General features: G+C 32.3%; 1 protein-coding gene across 1 annotated transcript in view; it reads right to left on the bottom strand.

The window, feature by feature from the left end:
* Positions 1–22,993, bottom strand: part of LOC132758549 (Fanconi anemia group A protein-like) — a 46,119-nt gene that overhangs the window by 11,437 nt on the left and 11,689 nt on the right. Inside the window, exons 6-24 of the mRNA XM_060750226.1 lie at positions 19,234–19,319; positions 16,391–16,580; positions 16,171–16,186; positions 14,997–15,138; positions 13,794–13,927; positions 13,048–13,158; positions 12,003–12,098; positions 10,247–10,300; positions 9,585–9,731; positions 8,913–8,962; positions 8,563–8,639; positions 6,817–6,945; positions 6,113–6,246; positions 3,199–3,363; positions 2,672–2,868; positions 2,263–2,347; positions 1,202–1,336; positions 870–943; positions 411–521 (exon numbers count right to left, since the gene is read on the bottom strand). Of these exons, the coding sequence (XP_060606209.1) occupies positions 411–521; positions 870–943; positions 1,202–1,336; positions 2,263–2,347; positions 2,672–2,868; positions 3,199–3,363; positions 6,113–6,246; positions 6,817–6,945; positions 8,563–8,639; positions 8,913–8,962; positions 9,585–9,731; positions 10,247–10,300; positions 12,003–12,098; positions 13,048–13,158; positions 13,794–13,927; positions 14,997–15,138; positions 16,171–16,186; positions 16,391–16,580; positions 19,234–19,319 (2,133 nt within the window). The remainder of the gene's footprint in view (positions 1–410; positions 522–869; positions 944–1,201; positions 1,337–2,262; positions 2,348–2,671; positions 2,869–3,198; positions 3,364–6,112; positions 6,247–6,816; positions 6,946–8,562; positions 8,640–8,912; positions 8,963–9,584; positions 9,732–10,246; positions 10,301–12,002; positions 12,099–13,047; positions 13,159–13,793; positions 13,928–14,996; positions 15,139–16,170; positions 16,187–16,390; positions 16,581–19,233; positions 19,320–22,993) is intronic.

Genomic DNA, 22,993 nt, shown 5'->3' with positions numbered 1-22,993 from the left:
GAAATCAGATGAAAATTAATAAATAGGGAAGTTGGATGAGTCTGTTTGGATGAGTCTGTTTAAGAACTTACGCAAGTTATTACCTCTCAACTAAAAATTGAAACCATGTCAACAGTGTTTAATCATTATAAAGACTATCATCATATTAATCTTCTAAAATTACTGCGGCGTTCTATTCTTGTGGCGGCGTGGCCTAATGGTTAATGCGTCAGACTAGTAATCTAAGGATTGCTGGCAGCATGCACTCAAACCCAGTCAGGAGCAAGCTATTGTTTTCTTAGCAAGAAACTACACTCATTGCATGGTACTTGTTAGTTCCAGGAATGAATTCAAGACTGTTTCAATAAGCTTATAGTTTCCAACACAATCAAACTAAAATAAATTTGCATAAATTAAAGTTTCATGCCTACCTTATATCATACTTTACTATTCCCTGTACAACAGCAGATGCTATACTGTAAATGTCCTCTTGCTTTATGCCAAGGAAGTAGCTGTATACCATCCATGAGAGATACTCGTATCTGAAAATTTTGATATGTACATTGAAAATTTATACTACCTGTATAGTGAGATGTGTTTTAGACTAAATTAAATCACAAGAATATTAAACATCATGGTTTTCACAGTTATAACCAATCTATAAAACTGAATGTGTAGAAATGACATAATGGGACAGTTTGCCTAACAAGCTGGCTGGGTGGTTAAGTTTTACATAACTTATCCCAGGGATCATAGGTTCAAGTTCAACTGGTGTCATGACCATCTTACTTCTATAGCACCAGTACTGGCTAGCTATGTTACCAGTTCTTATTAGTTAGAGGAGATAAAAACTAAAAATAAAACACAGAATAGAAAATTCATAAAATTACCTTTGATAATGTGTTAGACAATCATCTTCAGGACAGACAGAAATCTCCAAGTCAACCCATTCAGACACTGTCAACTGTGATTATACAAAAGTAAAACAGTGTTTATTATATAATGCATAGTTTTTTTAAAAACTTCCTTTCCTTTTTTGTTGAATTTTAAGTCACAATGACACTATTAAAATTCCTATGACAACTTTAACCTCTGACCCCTAGATCCATCATTCCTGACACAAAAGAATAACAATCAAGGTTCTGTATGCTAGCTGCAAGGTTTCCTCACAAACCACAATTAGCATCCTTTCTTATCTTAAAACTAGAATGTAACAACTTACTGGATATATGTTGGCAATCTGCTGGAAGTTCTCGGACATGTATAAAGCACTAACGATATTATCCTCCCTTGACAAATTACTTCCCTTGTCATAGTAACAAAGTTGAACATTCTGTCTAGTTGACAAATATATAAACTGCAAAAAAAAAAAATAAATATAAAAATAAAGATGAAATTCTTGATCTCTGTAAAGCCAATCTTCCTTAGTGTATAAAATAGCTGACAACATTTGATAACAATAAAATATTCCACAAATATTACTATAAAATGTGTATATGACAAAATATGTAGACAATTCTCTAATCTCAGTAACTGGGTAGTATTGCCATGATAAAATTCTTCAATATCTTCCTGCTTGTATTATACAGTATAACCTTTATAGAGCAACACCCTTTGGGAGACACAATTTTAAAGAGGTTATTACTCTAGAGACAGCTACTATGTAGAGGTTACACTGTACTTTTAAAGTTTAACGTATACTGCAAATTTTTACACATTTCTTTAATTAAAAATAAACAACTTTGCACTAACACATGCACGTAAAACCAGTGACTTTCCATAAAACTATTGGATAGCATAAAGGGACCAAAAATCAATGGCAGGTTTTAAACCCACAGCTGTAGAATGTGTAAGAGGTGATTTGATTGAAACCCATAAGATACCCTACTTAATGGAAAATAATTATTTGGAAAGATTTTTTTAGAAGTTAAACATATCAGCCACTAGACGATATCATCTTAAATTTAACAATTTTAAACCAAGACTAAATAAGGGACTTTTACTACGTAAAAACATTTTTTCCATTAGATCTCCATTAGAATTGTTCACTTGTGGAACGAATTGCCAGAAAGGGTTGTTTCAGCAAAAACAATTAATATTTTCAAAACCGGACTAGACCATCACTGTTATGAACAGATATGGGACTGGAGAGGCATCACATCAGATCTAACTCCCATACAAGTGCACAATCTCAAACATAGTAAAGAACTGGAATCAATGACTATAAAAAGAACAGAAAATAGAAATGTGATCTGATTTCAAACACATCATACAATTACATACCTTTTTGATTAGAATTGGAATTAAGACTGTTCGCTCTAGTTTATCATATCTACTAAACATATATTTCATACAGCATGTTGTTAACCTGAAATACACATGTATATATAATATAAATAACACATCAAACTCTAAACATACAACATTAAAACTTATCATATATTTTCTGCCTAAATGAATAATTAATTTTAGACTAATTTAACAGAGAACTAAAACCTTATAGGAAAAACATCAGACATTGTATACACATAATGGTATACAAGTACATATACACCAAAAAGCAGACTACTTAAAATAACAAATTAAAAGCATTTATATATCTAAAAATAACACAGGTAAAGCTCAATGCAGGTCAAATCAATTAATATACAAATTAGCCATGGAGAAATAAATTGCAATCACTAATAAATACCTCAGGCTTAGATTCATCCAACTATTTGTTCTTACAGGAAGAATGTCTATAATACAGGCAGTTAATGTTGTGTTGACATCATCATTATTGTGACCTTGACATTTCATTTGTACACACGGTAACTGTTGCCATAGTGACTGGACCTCAATAAGAATAGCAGCTACACAGTCAACATGATGGTTTTCAAGATGTATTCCCTAAAAAATATGGCCAGATTTTCATCATTTTAATTAAGCAAGTGAGTTTAAGCATTCATCAAGTCTTACATGAAAACTTGAGAGAGCTAAATGACCCCTGAATATCATCTTTGTCATTTCATGTTTTGATGTTTAATTCTGCTTAAGTCGGTACTAGGGGGCATGAACACAATCTTACATTTACGACTGCCATCCATGTACAGACTTGGTCAAACCGAGCTTGCAACATTTCTAGAAAAGTAGAACTTGTACAACAAAGAAATTGTTTAAGCCACCTAGTCGCTGACGTTTACCTGATTAAATATCAACATAACAATTTGAAATAAATACCTGTTTGATTGTTAATATGAAGATCCTATTATACAATGTTTCAATGACAACTGAGTACTGACTTAGAGACTGGAGTAATGTTGTTAACCAAGAAAAGTCTGGGTTCTGTTGTGAATAACAAATCTGCAAGTTCTCATTTACAATGTTGAGTAGAGCATCAATCACCTGTAATTATACAAAATAAATGCTTAAAATTGAACAAATAAATGCTGAAAATTGAACAAATAAATGCTGAAAATTGACAAGAGGGCCATGATGGCCCTGAGGTCGCCTCACCTGTATATAGCCCCCCCCGCCCCCCCGCCCCCAACGTTGCAGGGCCAATTTAACCCAAGGGCTTTTATTTGCACAAACTCGGTAGACACCCATAAGAATATGTTTCATGCTAAACATCTAAGCTCTAGCTCATTGGGCTTTTTAAAAGAAGATTTTTTTAAGTTTTTACTATACATACATAGTTAGAAACAATGACACCCCTGGGGCCGGGCCAGTTTTGACCCCAGGGCTTTTATTTGAACAAACTTTGTAGACACTTACTAGAAGATGTTTCATGCTTAATATCTAAACTCTAGCTATTTGGGTTTTTTCAAAGAAGATTTTAAGTTTTTGCTATACACATATAAAGAAAATCAATGACCCCGGGGGCGGGGCCAATCTTTACCCCAGGTCTTTTATTTGACCAAACTTTGTAGACACTCACTAAAAGATGTTTCATGCTTAATATCTTAACTCTAGCTATTTGGGTTTTTTCAAAGAAGATTTTTTTAAGTTTTTGCTATACACATATAAGGAAAATCAATAACCCCCGGGGCGGTGCCAATTTTGACCCCAGGCCTTTTATTCGAACAAACCTGGTAGACACCTATTAGAACATGTTTGATGCTAAATATCTTAGCCATAGCTCTTTGAGTTCTTTAAAAGAAGATTTTTTAAGTTTTTACTATATGCATATAGGGAAAATCAATGACCCCCGGGGCGGGGCCTATTTTGACCCAAGGGATTCTATTTGAACAAACTTGGTAGACACTTATTAGAACATAATCCATGCTAAATATCTTAGCTCTAACTCTTTTGGTTTTTTAAAAGAAGATTTTTTAAGTTTTTACTATATGCATATAGGGAAAATCAATGACCCCCTGGGGCGGGGCCAATTTTGACCCCAGGGCTTTTATTTGAACAAACTTTGTAGACACCCATTAGAACATGTTTCATGCTAAATATCTTAGCTCTAGCTCTTTGGGTTCTTTAAAAGAAGATTTTTTAAGTTTTTACTATATGCATATAGGGAAAATCAATGACCCCCCCCCCCCCCCCCCCCCGGCGGTGCCAATTTTGACCCCAGGGCTTTTATTTGAACAAACTTGGTAGACACCTATTAGAACATGTTTGATGCTAAATATCTTAGCCATAGCTCTTTGAGTTCTTTAAAAGAAGATTTTTTAAGTTTTTACTATATGCATATAGGATAAATCAATGACCCCCCGGGGCGCGGCCAATTTTGACCCCAGGCCCCGTGTTCACAAAGAAAAGATCAGGATCAGGATCAAGTGATCCTGATTTTATTTTCTTTGTTTTATATAACTAATATTGATCGTATTTTGCTAGAATTGAATGGTACATAAAGTTAATGTAATATTTTGCTGATTTGCAAAGAAACAATCCTGTTTAGGGGTAAAATAGACAAATAACGAAACAAATACAAAAATAATCGGATCAAAATAAGGATCAATTTTAGGATCAAGATCAATATTTGGATTAACTGTAAAATGCCCATATCTTTCAAAAATTACAATAAATTTATTCTTTAATTTCAAAAACATGCTACTTCAAGTCCAGTTTTATCAAGTTAATATTAAATATCTAATCTATAAGAATAAACAATGGATAATATTTGAGTTTTTAGATTTGATCCTGATCTTGATCCTGATCCTAAAATCTTTGTGAACACGGGGCAAGGGCTTTTATTTGAACAAACTTGGTAGACACTTATTAGAACATGTTTCATGCTAAATATCTTAGCTCTAACTCTTTTGGTTCTTTAAAAGAAGATATTTAAAGTTTTTTCTTTCGGTTGCCATGGCAACCAGAGTTCTGCATGGAATTAAATTCTTTGAACAATTTTTAAAGGTGACCACCAAAGGAACATTCCTGTGAAGTTTGGATGAAATTGGCTTAGTGGTTTATGAGGAGATGTCATTTAAAGTAAAAGTTTACGGACGGACGGACGACGGACGGACGGACGCCGGACGAAAAGTGATCACAAAAGCTCACCCTGTCACTTTGTGACAGGTGAGCTAATAAAAAAAATGCTAAAAATTGAACAAATAAATGCTCCTGAAAATTGAACAAATAAATGCTGGAAAAAAGTGTGGATCAAGAAAGTTATCTTGAAATTATACATGAATAAGTATAAGTACAAATGTGTAAAAAAAATATCCAAAATACAAGAATGCCTGGTTAGGGTGGCCTATAAATGTTGGCCAAAAAGCTGAAAAACATAAAAAAAATTTATCTAGAACCACGCTACATATTGTTGTGTGCAAATAGAGTTGATAATCAATAAAAGTGTTGCAAATTTCAATACTATACCTCAGTAAAAATAAATGTTTTGTTTGTTCGTTTGTTTGTTTGGCAGATTATTCAGTTAATTTTAATACATTTTTTGGTCATATCAACAGGCATGCCTGGATAACTAACCAGTAATTACCAATTTTTTTCTGAAAGTGACTGACTACCATTTCACAATGATTTCTGAATCAGTGGAGAGAGACAAATGACCATTAGACTCAATGTCTGAGATCAGTTGCCATGGAGAAATTACGCCACACACAAGAATGGAACCTGTGACACCTAGATTTCTAGTCTGATGCTGTCCCGATTGTTAGGGGAACTCAAATAAGTCATACAAACTTACCTTTAAATGTAGAGATTCAAGTTTAGGATTATCTGTTGCTATGGTAACACATTCTGGTGTATGTAAACTAACATGGGGAGATAATGACAATACAGTTTCTACTCTTCCACATAGCTGTGATAATATCTCTGGAACTAAAATCATGATGTTTATATTAATTTTATAGAACACAATTTATTAAAACATAAAATTCAACCTTCAACAATTGTTTGCATAATATATAAATGAAGAGAAGGATTTGTTATTTGAAAAAATATCAGATATTTCTCACTGCAAATGTGTACACATGTCAGTAGTGCAAAGTTTTTTTTTGTTTCGTTTTTTATCTATTGAACCCTTACCACCTTTAAAATCTGAAAAGGACCTGTCCATCTTTTATCTGGACAAAATCAGCTACCATTTTTTGAGGAAAAAAAATATGAGTAAGTACCAACTTAATAGCAAACAGTGCAGACCATGATCAGATGGCAAAGATTACAGTCCACTTCTGTAAATAAAGGCCACTATTTGGAAATCCTTTATTGATAAAATGGAATAAAGTTACCTCAAAATTAAGACCACTTTTCCATTAAGACCACATTGTCTCTCTCACTTGGGTGGCACTTAAAACTTTAACCATTTTGGGGTTTCATGGGCCATTAACCATTTGGCCAAAGAGGCTAATCTCTGAACTATTGATTAAATTAAGTATAAAATAAAAATACCTGTATGTTTAAAAGAATCTGCATTTTCTCTGCTTTTAACTCTGCTTTTCAACAACTGCAGTGTATTTACCAATAGTTCAAAGGGAGACAACTCCATTTCATCATCAGTATCAGAATCAATAAACACCCCTGATTGAATAGAAAATGAATTAAATAAATCAACCAATCAAATGACTCCATTTCAAGTAAAACAAGAGGGCCATGATGGCTCCGAGGTCGCTCACCTATATATAGCCTCCCCCCCCCCGGGCCAATTTTTACAGACTTGGTAGACACATGTTTCTGCACACCCCTGGGGCAGGGCCAGTTTTGACCCCTGGGCTTTTATTTGAACAAACTTTGTAGATATTTACTTAAAGATGTTTCATGTATAATATCTAAACTCAAGCTATTTGGGTTTTTTCAAAGAAGATTTTTAAGTTTTTGCTATACACATAGCATTGAAAAGAAGATTTTTTAAGTTTTTACTATATGCATATAGGGAAAATCAATGACCCCCGGGGCGGGGCCAATTTTGACCCCAGGGCTTTTATTTGAACAAACTTGGTAGACACTCACTAGAAGATATTTCATGTCAAATATCTTAGCTCTTTGGGTTCTTTAAAAAAAGATTTTTTAAGTTTTTACTATATGCATATAGGGAAAATCTATGACCCCCTGGGGTGGGGCCAATTTTGACCCTTGGGCTTTTATTTGAACAAACTTGGTAGACACTCATTAGAAGATGTTTCATGCCAAATATCTTAGCTCTAGCTCTTTGGGTTCTTTAAAAGAAGATTTTTTCAGTTTTTACTATATGCATATAGGGAAAATCTATGACCCCCTGGGGCAGGGCACAAACTTTGTAGATATTTACTTAAAGATGTTTCATGTATAATATCTAAACTCAAGCTATTTGGGTTTTTTCAAAGAAGATTTTTAAGTTTTTGCTATACACATACAAGGAAAATCAATGACCCCCAGGGCAGGGCCAGTTTTGACCCCAGGGCTTTTTTTTTTAACATACTTGGTAGACACCCATTAGAACATGTTTCATGCTAAATATCTTAGCTCTAGCTCTTTGAGTTCTTTAAAAGAAGATTTTTTAAGTTTTTACTACATGCATATATGGAAAATCAATGACCCCCTGGGGCAGGGCCAGTTTTGACCCCAGGGCTTTTATTTGAACAAACTTGGTAGACACTCATTAGAAGATGTTTCATGCCAAATATCTTAGCTCTAGCTCTTTGGGTTCTTTAAAAGAAGATTTTTTAAGTTTTTACTATATGCATATAGGGAAAATCTATGACCCCCTGGGACGGGGCCAATTTTGACCCCAGGGCTTTTATTTGAACAAACTTGGTAGACATTCACTAGAAGATGTTTCATGCCAAACATCTAAGCTCTAGCTCTTACGGTTCTTGAAAAGAAGATTTTTTAAGTTTTTACTATATGCATATAGGGAAAATCAATGACCCCCGGGGCGGGGCCAATTTTGACCCCAGGGCTTTTATTTGAACAAACTTGGTAGACACTCACTAGAAGATATTTCATGTCAAATATCTTAGCTCTTTGGGTTCTTTAAAAAATATATATAAATTATATAAATAATGCAAAATCTATTTTATCAAGTTACCCAGATTCAGTGATCATGTCTTCTGTCCAACCTTTCCCATGACAAATAACCTCCCTTTAATTACAAAATTTGAAAACTTGTATAATTTAAATACTTAAAACTGTATCCCCAATAATGTTTTAAAATTTTACCTTCCAAAAGTTGACTTGCTTCCCTCTTACAACCTTTTTCATATGTAGTGTAAATGGATATTGGTATCTTGTCAGCTCTGTAAACAATGTAATGAAAATATATTGTCAGTCCACCTAAATATCAGTTAAATTTTCATTGTCAAGTCAACCCAGTGAAAAGGTCAAGATATTAACATTGTCAGTCCAGCCAAAAAGACAATATATGTATATTTTTACAGTGTCAGTCCAGTGAAAATGACAAGATATAAGAAACTTGAATATCCTCTATTTACCAGAATTTTATTTTAATTACAAGCAAAGTAAGGTATTACATCTTAAAATTCAACATTACCTTAAGAAGGAAGTATTACCTCTTTAAAGATGCAATCAGTCTCATTTTACTATCTGGCATATCAGGAAGCTGAAATAGGAAAAATATGTGAATAAATATACAAAACCAGGGGTTATAGATATTTATGGTGTTCATTAAATACATACTTGATATACAAAAATACACCTATACGCACAACTTTTAGACTATGAAACAGAGGCCTTATAAAGGCCCCTTCACAATATGAATAAGGCCCCATCTCAATATGAATAAGGCTCCTTCACAATAACAAAATGCCAGGATCATAACAGAAAGGAATGCCACTTTAACAATAAAAAATTCTTTGATTGATGATGCATAACAGTATAACAAACAAATTTCTAAATATCTTTAGCATTGTCCCCTTTTAATACCCTAAAATCTTCAACATCATGTAGAAATATCTTGAGTAAATGTTTTGCTTTTATTAAATAAAGAAAATATGTAGGATATGTGGAAAGAGAAAATGCACCAATATTTGGACTTAAATCTTAAATCTTTTCCAGTCTAAATCAAATCACGCCGGCAATATTTTCTTTTGCAAGTGCAGGCAATCATTTTGGCTACATTTCAGTATTTTATTACACAATGTATATCAATACTATTAAGAAGAGCTATAGGTTTAAATAAAGTATTTCATGCCAAGTACACATACTGGGTAAAAGATACTTACCGGTCTGGGATGTAGCAGTGCTGGTAAGAACTGACCGATGTAGTATGGTTTACGGAATATACTGGCCTCTAATATAGATGTTGGAACTTTCCCTGATGTCTCAAACAGTTTTACAGCATTCTCAACCTCAGATATCATCTGTTTACCCTATAAGAAAATCAAATTTACCGCGTCATGACAAAACCAGCATAATGGGTTTGCGACCAGCATGGATCAAGACCAGACTGCGCGGATCCATGCTGTTCGCTTACAAACCCTATAACAAGTAGAGAAACTGATAGCGAACAGTATGGATCCTGATCCGACTGCACGGATGCTCAGCCTGGTCTGGATCCATGCTGGTCGCAAACCCATATGTTGGTTTTGTCATGACTTCAAAAACATAAATTTTAAGTATGAAATTTTATTTAAAACTAATATCAAATTGTTAAAACATTAAAGAAATATCCCTATATTAACATAATTTTTATGATATCTTATAAGCTTACAGCCTAAAAATATCTTTTTTTCTAATTTTGTTTGGTTTCTATATACAGTAAACTACATGAAATTTAAAAACATTGTATCTTAAACACACATCCATCATTAATTTATTTCTCTACCAAAAGGTAAAAAAACTTTTCATCCTACCATTTTTTTTAATTATATTTTTAATTCCTTACCTTTTCATTACCTGATGTGGAATCACCCTCACTACCAGGTATATCCAAAGATTCCTAAGACAGAAATAATTAAACAATAACAAAAAGCATGCCCAACATGAACTGAAATAATCTAGGCACACGTCATTGAACTATGGCATCATAATATTTCCAATGAAAACATACTTGAATTTTTTTCTCTCAAAATTTTATAATTTCAGTAATAAGGTATATTTGTTCTTATCTCTGTATGCCAAGTTTAATACAGGGTTCGTACAGACATCCAGTATCAAAATTCAAGGACTTTTTAAGCACTTTTTAAGCAAGTTTTTCCATTTTTCAAGCACAATTTGTTGCGTCTATATCCTACACAATGTTTAACCAATATTAATTTACAAGTCATTTCTTGCTGAAAATACATTTTCTGACTACAGTTTCTATAGAATAACAACAAAGATAGCAACAAATACAAACTTAACTGACACCCTGTTGTATGGCCTCCTGTTAAAACCCTAACCTCAATATATCACGCTCCCCCACCCCCCCCCACCCCCCCCAAAAAAAAGAATATTATTTTTGATGATTATTTTTTTCATGTAGATTTATAACTGTGCTTATAAGCAGAAAAGGTGTGAAAGGAGCACAGGTAAACGTTGATCCGCTCTTTTGTTGTTTTACCCGTCGATCAGTCAGGCATAATTTTGTTACAAAAAGATATCAAATTCATACTGTAGCTGTGACATGCAAATATTGCTGAATTAAGTTAATCACACACAAGCTTTTTACTGATGGAGATAAATGGTGTTTGATTAACTAAGAGGCACTACTAATGCTGGAAGCTTTCACTACACTTGTAATAGCTAACTGTTTCCATTTGTGATTTTAGGTTTTTAGTTTCTTTTAAATATAAATACTGCAACATTACAATATTATATATATCTACATTATTAAATTGTTTTACAAAAATAATGTCAATAATCATTGAATGGTAAGTAAAAATCATTAGCATTATACATAATTGCAGTGGGTGGGGTAATGTGGTGATCTTGCGATGAGAGTTACATATCAGAATCTTGCTAAATGCTGTGTTGAGACCTTGGAACACAACATGAGCATTATAGAGGGGTTGAAGTGAAGTTCAAATCAATTGCAATATGTGCCTGTTACATTGAGCAAACATTACAAAATTCATTGATTTTGGTACTGAACAAGATCGTTTTTTTTTATATTTGTTGATTTTTACCAACACAAGTCTGTCATTCAATTATTTTCAAGCACATTTGTAGCGCCTTTAAGCCCTTTTTAAGCACTTTTCAAGAGAGTTATCAAATTCAAGGACTTTTAAGCTCTTTTTATCATTTTTAAGCACTTTTTAAGAAAGGGACTGAAATTTAAGCACTTTTTAAGACTGTACGAACCCTGAAATAGTATTGGATTCATAATACATGTACAACACTTTTTAACTATTAACTATTGACAAGAATAGAGCCCTTTATATCCACAAAGCAGCAGCAATAGAGCACCTTTAACATAACTTTTAAATGCACTTTTAAATTATTACTATAAACTATCTGGAATAGAACATCTTTTTAAGTGTAATCTATCAGGAACACAATACAGATTACAGTGTTTTCTGCACTGCACTTCTACTCATTTAGCTGTATCTACCTTCAAAGTTTCAACTTAATACCTTTTATAGTACTCAAGTTAAGTCCCGGACAAAGTTCAAAGTGTAAAAATGGACAAAGAACTCCAAAATTAAGAATGGGAGGCTTACCTTGAGATCTTCCAATCTTGTCTTGGCAAGTACAATATAATCTGTCAAAAGCTGTCTACATTTACTAGGTACAAATGGTGGGTGTAAAATGTGAACCTGTGACAAAACAAAGGCAAGAAAACCCCTATACAGCTGTTGTTTTAATATATAATTATGTATGTGATTACTTATACAAGTTTCTAACAGCATATACAGGAGAATATAGCCTGAATGATATAAACATGATCTGAGGTACTACCCAAGGGTTATATAGATGTCAGCAATTATATATTCTCCCATATATCCTGTCAGTAACTTGTCTAACAATTTTATAATAATGCAAATTGTTATTGAAGACAAGTTCATAAGAAAACACAGCAATTTTTGCTTATTTAAGGAATTTCAAAACCCAAATATTTATTTTATCTTGTTAACAATATATCAAGTATGTCTATTCATACAGCATTGACATGTAGGTGGATTATTATAATGACCTACACTTGACTTTCTTAGTAAGAATTATGTAGGTAAACCAAAACTAAAAATATTATAAACAGCTAGACACTTATCATATGTCATTATTATACTGGAGTCCATTTCACAATATTCTCTTAAATTATCATTGTTTATTTGTTTTACAAAAGACATATCTGCCTCAAATTTCTCTCTCTCAAAATAAACCTATTACAATTAAAAGTACAGAAAAATACATGTAGCTATAGGAATAAAACCTTCATCAGAAATATGATGAAAATACCAAGAGCATCTCAGAGCATGACAATATAAAGTTGTGCCCTGAATGCCAAATAGTTTCAATTTCCTTCCTTATATATTTATGTATCAGTCAGTTGTAACACTGGACCCAAATATCAATGAGCCAGTGCTGGGGACAGCTGGAAAAATGAACAATTATTCCACCATCCATCTGTCCGAGTAGTGCTTGGTTAATGTAGTGGTTTAATTTAGCAATCAAGTATTTTATAATATGTTCAGCTTGCATTGCATGGCCACTTAGTTTTGGTTGGGGAGTTTGGGTAACACTAAACTAAAAAATGTTGAAATTTACCTTGATGTGATGTGCTGATTCATAAGGTACCAGGTCTGTGAGAAATTTCATCAAAAATGTGAAACTTTTCCTAGTACTTGCCAATGACCTTGACCCCTCAGAAAATGTTCTCTGAAAAATAAATAGCTTTGTATCATATCTTAAATGAATTAACTGATGAAGAATATACTAATATTGACAGTGGCTCCCATTAACAAGCTAAATTAACCAGTCAGCTAAAAATAATAGAGACAAAAATACAATCTGGTTGTCGCTCATAATTATTTGAACATTCCTGGTAGAGGGTCACCTTAAACACATCAATATGAATTAATAATGTACATGTATATCAAAATTCAAACAAAAGAATTCATAAAATAAAGATTCTTAAGTTTTTTTGACCTACATATTGGTTAATGTGACCAAAACCCTGAATTCATATATATTAACATCTAACTTGGTAGAATTTCAAACTTCTTGTTGATGATGTATGAAACTATATCAAAATCAGGAAAACAATTTTCAACAAGAATTTTTTTCTATTGATATAAAAACATGTATATAGAGAAAATCCTGTCCCTTAACAAATACTTATTTAAAGAATGAAGTTTATTCTAACAATCTTGGACTCTTCTAAGAAATCATATAAAAAATTCAGATTTCTGCCAACATGAATATGTCATCACATACAAATTTGGAAAAGTTACAACACCCTTTAACAGTAAATACTGCTATTTTTAGAACAAATCATAACTACATGTAAATACCTGAAACCAGTCTGAATAGGAAAGGAAGACATGTGGTCCCTGAAAACAGGCCTGCCTTGATAGTAGAATACCCATAATGGTTGTTTCCATCTCACAACTGTCTAAACCTTCCTGCAGTAAACCATCTGTGAACTCTATAAATGTAGTAAACCATCTGTAAACTTTATAAATGTAGTAAACCATCTGTAAACTTTATAAATGTAGTAAACCATCTGTGAACTCTATAAATGTAGTAAACCATCTGTAAACTTTATAAATGTAGTAAACCATCTGTAAACTTTATAAATGTAGTTAACCATCTGTGAACTTTATAAATGTAGTAAACCATCTGTGAACTTTATAAATGTAGTAAACCATCTGTAAACTTTATAAATGTAGTAAACCATCTGTAAACTTTATAAATGTAGTAAACCATCTGTGAACTTTATAAATGTAGTAAACCATCTGTAAACTTTATAAATGTAGTAAACCATCTGTAAACTTTATAAATGTAGTAAACCTATAAATGTAGTAAACCATCTGTAAACTTTATAAATGTAGTAAACCATCTGTAAACTTTATAAATGTAGTAAACCATCTGTGAACTTTATAAATGTAGTAAACCATCTGTAAACTTTATAAATGTAGTAAACCATCTGTAAACTTTATAAATGTAGTAAACCATCTGTGAACTTTATAAATGTAGTAAACCATCTGTAAACTTTATAAATGTAGTAAACCATCTGTGAACTTTATAAATGTAGTAAACCATCTGTGAACTTTATAAATGTAGTAAACCATCTGTGAACTTTATAAATGTAGTAAACCATCTGTGAACTTTATAAATGTAGTAAACCATCTGTAAACTTTATAAATGTAGTAAACCATCTGTAAGATCTATCAACGTATCAAAACATTGGTAAATTCTTTAAATGTAGATAACATTTGTAAACTCAGTAAATGTAGTTGACAATCTGAAACCATCTGTAAACTCTATTAATGTAGTTAACCATATTGCTCCACTTCAGCCAGGTGTTCAGGACTTCATTCAGGTGTAAATGTCTCCCTTAATAGGATAGTACATTCACGCAGTGCATCCTTATTTTAGTCTGAAGCAGAAATAATGAAAATTACTAAGCAGATAATACCATTTAAGTTGTTGAGTATACCTGTAGTATAAAATTTACTAACACAATGACTTTATGATAAATATAAATTACTCACCAAGAAAAAGTTTAGCTGTTTCTGGCATACACACCATTAAAACAGATACAAATGACAGAAGTAGTTGCCAGTTCACTTCCTGCTGTTCCAGAATCTGTCTTAATAATAGCAACACCTCAGACACTTCAAATGGCAACAGAAACTGAAACAGGGAAATAAAATATGACTTTGTAAATTTTGCATTTTAGGTTTGATATGTAAGTCTATTGAGTTATATAGAATACAATGTACATGTATTATAATGCCTAGTACTAGAAATGTGTCCATGGGACACAAATTCCCCCACTTTCCATCATTTTGTCAGTCTGCAGATGTACAGAATGATAGTGGGACAGACAGACAGACAGATAAGTAACACTGTCATTGATATAGTCTAAAGCATATCAATGATAAATCCATAACAGATGACAAATATCATCAATACATCAATACACTGAGTACCATTTATCTTTACTTCACTTTCCTGTTTTCATGATTTCAGTAAGATATTTGGTCTGGACACAAAATTATAATGTGTAATGTCATTTTGACAGGAAAACTGCTTCTGTTTATGTTTTGGTTGAATTTTGTCTATTTCTAGGAGGGTCTTTCAAATATTTCTATTTGAAATACCCTATTTCTAGGCATTTTATAGATGAGTCCAAATTATCCATTTTTTCATCTGTATCCATTTGATTGACAAAAAAATATCAACTATATACCATGTTTTTCTTATTATGACATTTTGGAGATAAGGAAAATAAGTATATATATTATAATTTCCCTAAAAAAAGGGCATAAAAAATTAAATTGCATTAACCCGTTTTTTAAAAACCCCGTACAGATGCCAATTTTCCCCAAAGCCCTTCCCCGCTCTCGTTAGTTTAAACTGAAAAAAAACAAAAATTTTTCAAAAACAATTTATTATTATTAAATTCATTTTCCTTTTTTCAAAGATGGGTCATAACACATTTTTATATACGATTTTCCCCAATACCCATTTCACTGCTGGTGGAACACCCACTGCCATGGTGGCATTATTTAAGGTATAATAGTATAAACCAAATAACTTCAATAATAAAGCCAGATAGCTCTCTAACATGCAGGAAAATCTGAGCCACATAGCATCCAATGGCACAAGATTCTAATAAGTCACTGACTTAAAACTTAACCACGCTTATTATCTTAAATGTACCTGTCCATCTTTTAATCTGGATAAAACCATAAAATGTTTTTAGTGAAATTTTCAAAATATGTACACATGAATAGGAATATACATCTTTTTTACCATTTATATGCAATTTCAGTAAAACATCTCAATAATTTTTTTTACATACAAGTTCAGGTCAGGAAAACTTCCTTCTATATTTGTGAAATTTTCTTACATTAAGGTTCAGTAAAGTATCATTACATACAAGTTCAGTAAGACCTTCTTTATTTTACCTTTAAGTACAGGTTTATGACCGAGAATAATGGTCAACACATGGGTACACACGCTCTTCATTGTACATACATCAAGCTGCACACTAGAAAGGGAGATAAACAGTTTTTCATTCTTCACATTGTCATCTGAGTTACCCTTCTTGACAGCATCTTCTATTATACCTAGAAAATAAACCAGTTTCTAACATTTGTAAACGAGATTAAAGAAATACAGTGTGGAAAGAAATTACCTACATATAAATCCACAAGACAAAGTTACAATGATTCAATAACTGCAAAGCATCTCTATGAATTGCTGTACTTAGTTAACAATGGATTTAACTCAATACAGGACTGGAGCAGTACCTCTGGACGCTTGCAGAAATCATGATGAATAGATAGACAAATATTTTTTTTTTGTCAATTCTTACATTTTTCATTTATTATCATACATAAATTGGGTTTGAAAAGAGAAAAAATTTTTAAAAATTCATGCCGTTAGTGAAAAAGGGAAAATTTTGCATTTAAAATTTCCGCACCCTTGTCGTATATACCCGGAAATTTATATTAAATGTGGGGCTCCAATCCTTTTTTTAAACCACTTCTTAACATACGGGTGTCAATTACTTTCTAAAGAAAAAACTACAACCCAACATAAAAAGCCAAAATTTCCAAACTTTCTTTACTCTTTTTCCCCTGAAAATCCCAATTAAAAAAGCTCAGTCAGTACACCTGAAAAACGCAAAAAGGTTTTTTGATTGTGTTAAGTAAAAATTTTTTAAAATTACAAAGAATGGATTTTTAAAAAAATTTTTTATGTGCCAAGAAAAAACCAAATTTCACTACAATTTTGCTTTTGCTGTATTCACTTAAAAGAAACAAATGTCATTAATGTAATTGCTTTTAAGGTTTTTTATTTAACAAATGTTACCAAAAGTTGGCACCAAATAATGCTTATTTATATGGCGTTTATCAGCCATGTCTTGAAAATTTATATCTGTTATGCGTTCTTTCTATCTCTATCTATGAAGGTATAGAATGGGAATCAAAATTCTATATCTCACTCAAGTTTCAAACAGTGTGATATGACTTATATCTTACGGATGTTTTTTTTTTTGATATCTCATTGAAACAAGAACGTGTTTGTTGAACACAAATGCCCCCGGCTCAGATTCTTGTCAGTAACAATATTTAAAATAAAGGCTGTATGGACAAAAGTGTAAAAAATCTATTTTTAGCACTGGTGACCTTGACCAAACTGACCCCTTACTCCATCCAAAGGAAAAATATCATGCAACTTATTTTCCTACCAAATATGAAATAAATCTGTCAATATATAAAGGCTGTATGGGCAAAAGTGTAAAAATCTATTTTTAGCACTGTTGACCTTGACCCAACTGACCCCTAACTCCATCCAAAGGAAGAATACCATGTAAGTTATCTTCCTACCAATTATAATACAAATCTGTCAATAAATAAAGGCTGTATGAGCAAAAGTGTAAAAATCTGTTTTTAGCACTGGTGACCTTGACCCAACTGACCCCTACCTTAGAATCATCCAAATGAGAATACCTCAATTTTATGTTCCTACAAAATATACAAGACATCTGTCGATAGAATAAGGTTAATACACCTGTAAAAGTGTAAAAAATCTATTTTTGACATTGGTGACCTTGACCCAAATGACCCCTTACTAAAGGAAAAGGAAGAGGACCTCCCTTGGTATGACTATTATAAACATGAAAGACATTAACTTAAAAATAAAGGCTGTATGAGCAGAAATGTTTAGATTTAGATTTATTTTTTACACAAGTGACCTTGACCTTGACCTAGAGATGCCTAACGCCACAAAAAATTAAAGGACCGTTAAAGGTATCCACCTACCAAATATGAAAGATATCATTAATAATAAGTAATAAGGTGAATTTTTTTGATAAATCCAACTTGGCGGAATAGGTCAACCATACAAGGCCCTATTTTCAAAGTAATAAAAAGGAAAATTACTGGGAAAATGGATGGCACATTTATATAACTTGGCAATATCATGTACATTGTTTTGATAAGTAAGTGTGAAAATTATTAAGCCATTAGTTCAGATAGAACACAAGATATTTCCAACTTGCCGGTTTAGGTTAACCATTATTCATTTTCTAAGTGCTGAAAAGGGCCATAGCTTGGTGCAAATGGAAGCCATAGTTATGTAACTTGGCCATATCATATACTTTGTATGGATTAGTAAGTGTGTAAATTATGAAGCCATTGGTACAGGTAGAACTTAAGAAAAATCCAACTTGCCGTTCTAGGTTAACCTCGTACGGACGGACGGAGACGGACGGTTCAATTACCTTATGCCCGGGGGCATAAAAAGTAAAACACAAAACAAAAGTTTATCTATAGAATAGTAAGACAATCTGTCAAGATACATTGCATTGAATATTAAGGCAACTGAGAAATAACAGTCAATATAAAAAATATGTTTTCAAATGAAATTAATTTTCATTCTCTCTCAAACAAATAATTATCTGCTTACACCATATTGTAAATTAGATATAAAGGATATCAAAAGAGTGAAGGTTAAATACTGAATTTTACCAAACATGTTGAACAAATTAAAATATATATAATGTGAGCCTATGGTGAGCATAATATTTATTAATTATTTTATACCTACATGAATATGCTATTTAACCCTATCAATACTTTGATTACAAAGACCTAACAACTAAAACTGAAATTAAATTATTTCAGAAAAAAAAAACACAAAAAAAAAACAACATATATAACATACAAACGATTTTTGTCAGATAACAAAATGTAAATTTATGACAACAACTACCTGATATTACATCATATTGTCTATTTTCACAAGCTTGGCACATTTTTGAAACAAATATCTCCCCAGTAACTGCCCTATCTTTTTGTCTGAAATATATAAAAAACGGACTCCACTGAGGTTTATTGACATCACTGACATCACAGACTATTCATTTTTTTTAGACTTGTACATCATCTGAAGTCTGTCTGGACAAATAACATGCCTGCAAAATTGCTGACCATTAGCTTACTCCCACTTTTCCTGTATCATCTTCATGGTGCAAAATAACCCAACAAGAGCTATCGGTAGGACAGCAACACTCGACTATTCTTAGTGCTTGTAAGTAAAAAAAGCCTGATTAAAAAGTAAAATTTTCTATGTAAAGAAAAAGGCAAATTTTTTCTTTAAATCCATATTACAGTTATAGGCCTTGGAGAGAGTCCTATTATGCTCTCAAAGAAGAGTATAAAATTTCAACATGTTTCAAAGCCTTATGTCAATGAATTTTGAAAATATTTGAGGTATTACAAAAACTTTAAACGTAAATTCTAAGTCGAAAAAGGGGCATAATTCTGTCAAAATGCTTGATAGAGTTACCTCCTCCTGTCAACATGTTGGAGTCATTATGGTGAACAAGTGTGCAAAGTTTCAAAGCCATATGTCAATGGACTTTGAGAATATTTAAACTATTACAAAAACTTTAACGTAAATTCTAAGTCGAAAAAAGGGCATAATTCTGTCAAAATGCTTGATAGAGTTACCTCCTCCTGTCAACATGTTGGAGTCATTATGGTGAATAAGTGTGCAAAGTTTCAAAGCCATATGTCAATGGACTTTGAGAATATTTAAACTATTACAAAAACTTTAACGTAAATTCTAAGTCGAAAAAGGGGCATAATTCTGTCAAAATACTTGATAGAGTTACCTCCTCCTGTCAACATGTTGGAGTCATTATGGTGAATAAGTGTGCAAAGTTTCAAAGCCATATGTCAATGGACTTTGAAAATATTTGAACTATTACAAAACTTTAACGTAAATTCTAAGTCGAAAAAGGGGCATAATTCTGTCAAAATGCTTAATAGAGTTACCTCCTCCTGTCTACATGTTGGGGTCATGATTGTAAACAAGTGTGCAAAGTTTCAAAGCCATATGTCAATGGACTTTGAAAATATTTAAACTATCACAAAAACTTTAGCAAAAGTGGTTACGCCGACGCCGACGCTCGGGTGACTACAATAGCTCTACTTATTCTTATCGAATAGTCAAGCTAAAAATGAAAATGAAATCTGTCCAAGAATATAAACAAGAGGGCCATGATGGCCCAAAGTCGCTCACCTGTATATAGGCCCCTGGAGCGGGGCCAGTTTTAACCCCAGGGCTTTTATTTGAACAAACTTGGTTGTATATGTATGCATGTGTATATATATATATATATATATATATAATATATATATATATATATATATATATATATATATATATATATATATATATATATATATGGATTTATATTCAATCAACACATTGAAAAAAACACATTTTCCTTTACTAATTAGTTTCATGCGCAAAACGCAATCTTCAGAAGTGTAAATGGTAGTTCTCAATAAAGGGACGTAACTATGAAGTGTAAATGGTGGTTTCTCAATAAGGGGGCGTAACTATATTAATACTGTTCATTTTTTAAAGTTGCTTAATAGATATTTCCTGGAATGTCTGCAGGTTGTTACAAGTTCGTTTCTTTTGTTAAGTTTAGCGTTTTTTGTTGTTTGCAGATAATGTAGAATTTCTCCCAATAGGCACAAGTTGCATCGGTCGGAGGCTGGGTTGTAGGGTGAGGCTTGTTTTAAGATATTCCATGTTATGTTAAAGTCGATGTTTTCTTCTTTGAGTTCCCAGATATATTTACTTAATTCAGTGCTGTTTTTAAGCTTAGGATTTCTAAATGATGCTTTGTGTTTTTGTAAATCGGGTTTTAAAGGTATTTTCTGTTAATCCTACATAAGTTTGTTTAGGCTTGTCGTCTTTGTTCCACTGTAGCTCTATATACAACCGATTTCACCAAGCATCGTCCTGACATGGGGCAATCTATTAGTCAATCTATTTCACAAGTCAGGTGAACCATGGGGCAAGAAAGCGACATCCAATCTATTTGACGTAACTATGGAAGCTTCGATGGAGCAGAAACTTGTGAGTTAGTTGATTATATTTACTTAACGAAATAACACAGAAACATGGAAAAAACTTTGGGCTATATCGAGATGATGGTCTAGGTGTATCTGATGCGAAACCACGTGAAATTGAAAACATTAAAAAAGACCTGTGCTCTATCTTTTCTAAACACGGCCTGAAGATTACAATTGAATCCAACAAAAAAATCGTGAACTTTTTGGACGTAACACTCAACCTGAAGAATGGCAAACATGTTCCATACAACAAACCGAACAACACACCATTATATGTGCATACCGAATCGAACCACCCACCGAATATCATCAAGAACATACCCATAGGCATTAACAAACGTCTATGCGAAATATCATATGACCAAGAATCTTTTGACATAGCAACACCAATCTACCAAAGGTCTATTACAAATAGTGGATATAAACACCAACTTAAATACTCAAATGAAGAAAAGACAGACAACGGTTACCAAGAATCGCAAAAACAGAAGCAGAAATTATAATCTGGTATAACCCACCATATAGTAAAATGTAGAAACCAACATTGGAAAAACGTTTCTGAAAATACTAGACGAAGAATTTCCCAAGGAACACTTGCTACACAAAATATTCAATAGAAACACAGTCAAATTAAGTTATAGTTGCATGAACAATATAAAAAAACATAATCGACGGACATAACAAAGCTATTCTTTTCCAAAGAAATAGTAAAAAATCAGCCTAAAACATGCAATTGTAGGAAAATAATAGATTGCCCCATGTCAGGACGATGCTTGGTGAAATCGGTTGTATATAGAGCTACAGTGGAAACAAACGACGACAAGCCTAACAAACTTATGTAGGATTAACAGAAAATACCTTTAAAAACCGATTTACAAACCACAAAGCATCATTTAGAAATCCTAAGCTTAAAAACAGCACTGAATTAAGTAAATATATCTGGAACTCAAAGAAGAAAACATCGACTTTAACATAACATGGAATATCTTAAAACAAGCCTCACCCTACAACCCAGCCTCCGACCGATGCAACTTGTGCCTATGGAGAAAATTCTACATTATCTGCAAACAAGAAAACGCTAAACTTAACAAAAGAAACGAACTTGTAACAACCTGCAGACATTCCAGGAAATATCTATTAAGCAACTTTAAAAAATGAACAGTATTAATATAGTTACGCCCCTTTATTGAGAAACCACCATTTACACTTCATAGTTACGTCCCTTTATTGAGAACTACCATTTACACTTCTGAAGATTGCGTTTTGCGCATGAAACTAATTAGTAAAGGAAAATGTGTTTTTTCAATGTGTTGATTGAATATAAATCCATACATACAGCTCTGGATACCATCGAGCACTCTGTCTAGGGTTTGTACTGACTTTTAGTGTTATTGGATTTATATATATATATATATATATGTATGTGTATATATATATATAATATATATATATATATATATATATATACATATACATATATATATATACATATACATACATATATATATATACATATACATATATATATATATATACATATACATACATATATATATATATATATCATATATATATATATATATATATATATTATATAT

This window comes from Ruditapes philippinarum, unplaced genomic scaffold (genome assembly GCF_026571515.1).
Source record: "Ruditapes philippinarum isolate M1 unplaced genomic scaffold, ASM2657151v2 ctg199_1_1_1_1, whole genome shotgun sequence".
Classification (NCBI taxonomy): Eukaryota; Metazoa; Mollusca; class Bivalvia; order Venerida; family Veneridae; genus Ruditapes; species Ruditapes philippinarum.
The sequence above is the reverse complement of the archived record's forward strand: the minus strand, read 5'-3'. Positions and strand labels throughout refer to the sequence as shown.